We start from the raw sequence: 8,084 nt of genomic DNA on the forward strand, positions 1-8,084 counted from the left end.
TGTGTGTGTGTGCCCCTGAAAACCCCTGCACAGGCATACACTGGCAAAAGGTGGCAAATCACAATATCCGTAAGAATATAACCAGAAATTAAAATACTACAACACAGCTTTCCTCCCCCCCCCGCCTCAAAGGTGGTGAATGCCGGTGTCAGAAATCATCGAAAGTTTTGTAACTGGGTTCTCCCCATACGTCTCTGCTCTTACTAGGATCAGTTTTGGCACACCATGGCCTCGCCAAACTAGTCCCATCTGCGGAGTATGCACACAGACTAAGGCACGATGACAGGAAACCTCAAAAGATGCCTGCATCTTGCACAATCGGGCTCTAAATACCATTAGAAATGTGCAAAAACTTAAGAGTCGCGGGTGAAATCATAAGACCCCTGAGGCCAAGTGCCTTCAGAGCAAGCAGGGTTTCACAAGGGATCCCGCCACACCTATTTGCAGAAAATCCTCGCACTTTTTCCCACTGGTATTAATCACCAGGAGCAACAGCACTGTTTCTAAAGGCCATACCCACCCTGTGCTGCAGGCTGCAGACACACTGCCTCTCCCACCTCTGGCTCTGGGAGAGGGAGGTGCCAAACACAGGGTCCAGCCTGGATCATGGAAATATACCTGTGCCGGAGAGCAGCCACTCGAAATGCCAGCAAATCCCTCACCTGACAGAGGCTTTCACACTTGCAAAGGTATCTAGCTTGAAATCTCATGCATGTACCTATGAAAAGGTGAGCTGGGATAGGTACAACCTGGTTTTCGTCTCATGGCGTGGCAGCGTCACCAGCTGTTGCTGAAACCCATTTCTCAGCCAGCTCAAGCACAGCGCAGGCTCTGCTGGTGTGGCAGGTATTCAGCAGCAATTCAGACACATTCCTCCCTCTCCATCTGCCCATGTTTTTGTTCGTCGTGGGGCAGTTTTTACCCACTCCATGCAATGCTGTGGCAGAGGAGCTTAAAGGGGACCTTACCACGCCAGCCCTACCACCACTTAGCTTGGCCAGGACTCTGCAGATCCCTGCGAGATTGATGAGAAGGGCAAAAACACGGCTTTGAATCTGTTTCTCCAAGTTTACTTTGTCTGTCAGTCCCTGAAAGTAATGTCAGGGCACAGGATGTGAATTTCTAACTCCTTTTCTAACTTAAAGCACACAAGTTACATTAACTCTTAAGCAGAATTGTGTAAATTAATTTATTTTCACATCACACAGTGATCATGAATCCTAGGCTATTTTTTTCCCTAATCTCAGCAATGACAAATAAAACTGCACAACTTGCCACTTCTTTCCTTTCTCTCAAAGCATATCAGATTTTATCTCTCTGTAGCAAAAACATTGATAAATATTCGACTGATGAATTGGCAGTTTAGGAGCGTGTGACTCACCATCAAGCTGAGTATCTGTACTGGGGCCAGGCTCATCCTGAGTTCCCAAGCCAGAAGAAACCGGGAATGTTGTAAAAGCACCTTGCTGAGCCCTAAGGGTAGGGAGCGTCTTATATTGCTCTGTGAGTAATGTAATACTCAGCACGGACTTGTTTGGCAGAATACGCCCCAAAACTTACAAGACTAGACCCTAAGTTGAATCCTATTCCATTTAGGATTAAGGTACAGTAATCTTCCGCAATGGAAAAAAAAGCATCAGTTTTATGAGTTTGGCAACTGCCACTATACTTTGGCACTGAAGATGTCAGGCTGAAAGCAATTATTAAAACCAATTCCATAGATGATGGCCCTGATTCTGCAAGCACAACATGCACAGGGTTTAGTGGACTTTCTACATGCATGATGTGCAAAATCGGGCAATTGCTTTTTTTCATTAACTGGCAACAAAACCCTCATTTTGTATTGCGGGGGACATCTTAATTCAAATCAGCACTGATTAAAAATAAACCTATGCAACTCAGTAAGGTGCAAACGTATATTGTTTTGTAAATAATTATTTAAAGTGCTTTGAATGGTCAGATCTTTTCTCATACAAAAACCCTGTATGTAAATGTGTATATATATGTATTTTGATCTCATTAACAGGGGTCTTTAGTTCCATGCAGAAGCCTCGCAATAAAGTGAACAGGAACTTTAATTGCAGTCTCATTGCCAGATATGCCTTCCGAAAAAGGAGATATGAATATTATGTTATAGAGAGTAAATGAAAGGATATTGATATGTTTTTAACCTCTTGATCAGGCGCGTCCTTTCCACTCTGGCTACACCACCCCAGAATACTAAAGAAAGAAGAGCCTAACAAACTATAGACTGTTTAAAATATGTAAGAAACCCCAGGAATGCTAAATTAAAGGAAGGTATTTCTCCTCTAGTGAAAGTCAGGAATAATAGGGAAGACACTCTAGTGAATCCAATATAGTTGCACCAGAGTAAAGTCTGGAAAAAGAGAACAGCCAGGAAGTACCATGTTCTGTCATTAATTTTTCATGTCTGTCTCTTGCAAACAGTAAAGGTATTTGCAGTGGAGCACCACTAGCAAAACAGATCCTCACAAATGCAACACAGCGATGGCATTTTGGAGTCCTAGTATGTGCACTCTCCCATGGTAAAGTACTGAACCTTTCTAATTATATAGCAATAAATAGGTATTCTCATACTACCGTAATAGTAAGTAGACATGTTATAGCTGCGATTCATCATAACTAACTTACCTGTGCACATACCAAACTGAAAGCCAAATGAAGAACTAAAACTAAGAACTGGGCAGAGTAACAGACAAAAAAATAGGTAGAATGCAAGTTTTGTCTTTTGTTCAGCGGTCCTCTAGCAACAGGTCTGATGTACCTAAACAGAGCCCTCAGTGCTCTCTAGGGTAATCCTAATTCTCTACAGCCATTTATAGATCTGCTTGATAGAATAAAGCCCGCCTGTTCTCATCTGCTGTTTATTTAATATATATGTGTAATTCTCATCCTTCTGCAATCTAATCACGACGTACTACCCGTAAAATTAGGGCTTAAATTCTAACACAAATTACATGACAGCACTTCCAAATCAATCCCTAAGTCAGTGGCATGAATAATTAGGCCAACAGGTTTAATGGAGCCATTCCACATGTAAAAAAGAGTAGTCACCAGCAGTGTTTTGTATAGTTGTCTTATCATACACCAGTGCTGTTTCCTTCAGTGACTCTAACTGCTGCCTGCTTTTCAGTCCCGTGAACTCCCAGCCGAAGGGATTAATGGAGAGGTCTTCACGGCCACTGCACTTATTTTGTCAGAATCGATCTGCGTGGATTGCCGGGACAGCTGCATCCATGAAAGCAGGTGTTCTTCAAGCCAGGATCTGCAGCCAGTACCCTGCCCGCAAGATCTTCATGGTGCTCGCGGCAACATGGCAAACAGTTCACAAGGTAGAGGGGGGGGAAGCAGGCTGTATCTTTGCTCCCCAGCCACCAAATATCAGGGATCGCTGCATAAAAGACCACCGCCTTAAACTCGTGGGCCTTGCACAAGCTAGAAACAAACTCAAAAATGACTAAGAGAACGATTCCCACCAGTTGGAATCTTTCTATAGCCCTAGTTATGCAACTGCTGGTGAGGACAGCGAGAGCAGAGCCTGGCTGCAGGAGGTATAAAGCAATTTACCTCAGTACAGCTTGTTTCCCACGACCAAACAAAGCGGGGTTTTATCAGCAGAGAACTGTTGGCTCAGTACAGCCGGCACAGAGGCAGGGACACCCCAGAGTGTGAAGCGGGGACGCTGAGGTTACCGGTCTGCCTTTCATCCCGTTGCTCTCTTCATAGAGAGTCTCCGCCAAAAGTTGTTTCGTTTTTTTTTTTTTCTTTTAAATAAATTAAGCCAGCTCTTTACTTGCATTTTAAAAAGCCTTTTAGAGGTCGGTCTCCTCGGGGAGGAGAAGGAAGACTCGCGAGCTCGAACACCTAGGAAAGCAAGCCGCCAGCGGCTCACGGCAGCTCTCCCAAGGCGGGCCCGAGGCAGCGGGGCCGGCGGGGCCCGCTCCCCCCCAGCCCCCCGATCCCGGCCCGCACGTACCCGTATCCGTCGGAGGCGTAGTCCCCCCCGTAGGTCTTCTGGTAGTAGTAGGTCTTGTGGGTGTGGGTGCCGCCGCCGCCGCCCCCCACCACATGGGAGCTCATCTCGTAGCGCAGGTCGGTGCCCGACTCGGCCCGCGCCATCCGGCCCAGGGTGTTGATCCGCGGGTGCGAGCCGCCGTTGATGCTCATGGCGGCGGGGGAGCGCGGGGGGCCGCCGCCCGGGGGGAGAGGGGACGAGCGGGGAAGCGACGGGGAGGCTGACCCAGGCGCGACGGGGGGAAAGGCATTCACCCCCGGGAGGGCCCGCCGCGGTGCCGCCTCTCCCTCGCAGCCCACCGAGGGCCGGGGAAGGGCCGAGCGCCGGGGGTCGGCGCGGCCCGCAGGTGAGGGGAGGGCAGGGACGCCGCGAAGCGGTGTGCGGTGGCGGCGGCTGGCGGCGGCGGCAAGAGCGGAGGTCCCGTCCCGTCCTCTCCCCTCCCCGCCGGCAGAGGAAAGGAGAAGCCACACCTTTCGGCGGCCGTTTTAAGCGGCGCTCCTGGGCGTGGAGCCGCCGCCTCGCCTGCGTTCTCCTCGGCGGCCGCCTCGGGTTTCTCCGCGGTCCCGGCCCCCGGCCCGCCCCGGCCCGGCCTCCCCGCGGCGGCGGTGTCGCTCCCCGGTGGCCGCCCGGGCACCGCAAGGCCTCTCCCAGCCTCGCACCGGTGTTTCCACCTTCCTTGGTGCGTGGACTTGGTGCGTAAGTTGCCAGTGGAGGTTGGAGCCCATTAAAAATTCCCTCCTGGCCTCTGTCGTATCTACCGGCTTGCGCTTTCCCTGTGGCCGTCGCAGAGGCCTTGGGGCGCGGGGCGGCTCGCCTGAGGGCCGGGAGCGCTGCCGTGAGGGCGGCCGGGGCAGGGGTGCCCACGACGCCAAACACCCTTCTGCCGCTCCGGAAAGCACCGGCACCCAAACGCGGCAAAGCCGGTTAAATCGGCACCGTTATGTCGAGGATGGGTCCGGTCCGCTGGCAGCAGCCCTCTCCTCCCTGCGCATCACAGGGCCGGCGTGCTCGTCGGGAAAACAACGTAAATGTTTGCGTCGTGAACTCCAAAATACATCGGGTCTCGCATTTGGGAAGGCTGTCAGTACGCCAAGCCCAGTGCGTTTCTGAAACGGCCCTGAAACTTGTGCACCAGCACATGAAATGTTTGAATTGTGTCATGCGCTGACTGTATTTGCACATGAGAAAGAGGATATCCAGAAACGCGTGTTTAAACTGACTCTTTCCCTTAGTTTTTCTTGATTCCTGCCTTCTGATGCTCTGAAAGTTGAGCTTTACTCTTAAAAAATAAAAAATAAGCCAGATCCTAGAGGCAAAACCGTCTTAATATATTTGTGTGCGTGCAGGGTGTCGGCAAAGGCAGTTTGCTGTAGGATGCCCAGTGGTGCCTTCGTGACCAGCCATTGACCGCTGGGTCAGTCTCAAGGGTCGGTTGGGAACAATTTCTCAGCTATGCTCAGTGGCACTGCCTCAGCTGGTCAGGGCACTTGTCCATGGTGTTAGAAAACAAAGAGGAGATGACCTGACTTTAAGAAGCAGCAATCACTTGTGAATAACCCTGCCAAGCTTTTCCAAAATAATGCCGAGGCTTTCATCCCAAAGTGCAGTACGGAAGCCAGCCATATCAGCCATCTGATGCTCTGCGACAATGCATGTGCTATAAGTTTTTTAAACTTGTGGGATGTCACCAGCAGCCTGCACCATGCATAAATTCTTGGGCCTGTTTCTTGATCATTTTCCTGGTATTTTAAATCCAAGCGGTAGGCCACAGGACAGTAAATAACAACTACACAAACATACCGAAGGACAAAAAGAGAAAACCAAATGAGAGCAATTCTCCTCAATGCCACTGAAACTGCTGGGGCTCTGTGGGAGCACCACAGTGCAGGTTACGTGAGAACCTGCTCTGCTGCTGGAGGTGATGGTGGGCACAGTGTAGCGGGGGCATAAGAGCTCCTCCAAGCAAACGTGGGGTTGCTTGGTCCCAAAAGGCATCCTGTCGGCACTGCCCGGAGCTGTATGGAGTGCTACAAAGAAGCAGAATGCAAGTCGGCTATTATCTGTGAAGTCATACAGTGACTTCTATATTGTAATATATATGCTGTATTATATATAATGTGAATCATTATATATCAGTGCATATATATATGTATACACACACACATACATACATACATATATATGTATGTATATATATGTGGATTTGGGGTGCTTCTTTGAATACAGATTACATCTGCACGATTTGATGATTTGACATTACATTCCAAAGTCATTAGGGAGCAGAATACAAAAGCAGCCAGGATGAGTAAGACAGACAAATACATAGGCTTAATGCCATAAAGAAGGAAGTAAAAAGCTAGAAAACTGACGTAGAATAGGAGGGAAATGCAGAATGAGGGAAACTTGAACTTCGTGCCTTGATACTCCAGTCCAAACTTTTTGAAACATAAATACAGATCGCTGCATTAGTACCACCAGCGTACCTAAAAGTCAGATTTTTTGAGTGGCGATGCATCAAGCCGGGCACTTGTATTGAGACATATACAAACAGAAAGCATTTTTTCAGCAAGTCCCTTTGAGAGCTGTCCAGTTTTACGTATGTGTATTTAGAAATCCAAAAGTATTACACTGATTTGAGGTTCTTGCTAAGTTTTAGCACCACCTCCAATCAGCCCCACCTTTCAGCTTGGACTGGTGTGCCAGCTCAGTGAGACACTCCATTATCTGTGATGGAGACAGCATGTGTGTGATACACCCAGAGGCCTAGATGAGTCACTGTTACTTGGACATGTAGAAAAATGTACTTAAATAGCAAGTGGATTCTGCTGGTCCTGCTTGCACAATTAGCCCCACTGAAATGAAGAGGAGAGGATAAGACTGAACCGATACTGAAAACAGCTCAATACTCCTGTCTGTTTTCATACATAGGCAAATGAAATAACTAAATATGAATATTTTTATTTGCTGAAACAGTCAATTTTACTTGGGTGCTTATCCAAGTGGTGGACTCTGTTATCTTGAAGCAGGATCAAGTCACATGGGTATTGCTTAAAATTCTACCGACTACAGGAAAATATCAGTGTTGTAACTGGATGATCTTGCTTAAACCTTGCTCCACTACTTCTGGAAAGGTCTGGTCCTGGTGTACCTAAGGCCACATCCTAAGTTCCTTGACCTTCTTTGACTTCAAAGAGTTTTTGAGAGCAAATGTCCAGCAAACTCTGCAAGCTGCAGAGTCTCATTTTCTTCCTGAGGAAAACTCTGTGCAGGAGAGAATAAAATGCAGTAATTTGGAGTTTCTTGCTCATCTCGCTTTGCAGAAGGTTGAGTTCTGCCTCTTAAGACATGGATCCATAAAAACTGTCTGGGTCTTAGGAGACCCTCTTTAAGCAAGTTAGTCTAAAGGAGATATAATATTCCCTCTGGGCGCCTTAAACCAAGCTAGTCCCAAGGTCGGTGCTGCAGCCCTGTATCCTAACTCACCTCCTTTGGAATTGCAGACACCATAAGGATATTAGGAGAAAGCAATTCCAAAGAGGCAAAGGGGCTACAGCTGAACACTGCTTTAGTAAACAGAGGGAAGTTTATTTATACATAATATGAGGGCTAGGCATAATCTATTTCTTTAGGTTTCATAAAAGGCTCCTTCCCAACACCAAATGGTGTACCCAAAAGCTCTGTTTTAGGCTTAGGCTGCTGCATAGTGGGTCTTTAATTATTCAGGACACTACCTGAGGTGAATGTAACAAGCTGCATTTGTCCCTGTCTGTACCAGAGAGACATCTGTATTTTATTTTAAGAACTAGGGGCACACTGAAATTCCCCTCAATGGCTTGTTAATTAACAAATTCTAACAGTAGCTGCCAGCCCCTCCTATTTCACATGCCATCTTCTGAGCTTATTTAATGGCATCCTCTCTTTAATGCCCTCCTTGCATGGAGAGGAACCAAACAAATTTAAAATAGCTGAAACACATTGATAACCAGTGACATCTGACATTCAAAGTACAAATCTGAATATGGCTTGGTAACTGATTTCCATTGTTGTA

The 8,084-nt window shown here is 47.6% G+C and overlaps 1 protein-coding gene across 3 annotated transcripts in view; it reads right to left on the bottom strand.

Annotated features, from left to right (window-relative positions):
• The window catches only part of DSP (desmoplakin), a 39,777-nt gene extending 35,288 nt beyond the window's left edge, over nucleotides 1-4,489 (bottom strand). The window contains exon 1 of one of the 3 annotated variants that reach the window (XM_052776422.1): nucleotides 3,998-4,489. In XM_052776422.1, coding sequence (XP_052632382.1) covers nucleotides 3,998-4,188 — 191 coding nt within the window. In that variant the 5' untranslated portion in view covers nucleotides 4,189-4,489. The remainder of the gene's footprint in view (nucleotides 1-3,997) is intronic. The other 2 variants (XM_052776248.1, XM_052776342.1) reach the window with 2 other exon arrangements.
• Between the last annotated feature and the right edge of the window lie 3,595 nt (nucleotides 4,490-8,084).

The sequence above is a fragment of the Harpia harpyja genome, chromosome 1, assembly GCF_026419915.1.
Source record: "Harpia harpyja isolate bHarHar1 chromosome 1, bHarHar1 primary haplotype, whole genome shotgun sequence".
NCBI lineage: Eukaryota > Metazoa > Chordata > Aves > Accipitriformes > Accipitridae > Harpia > Harpia harpyja.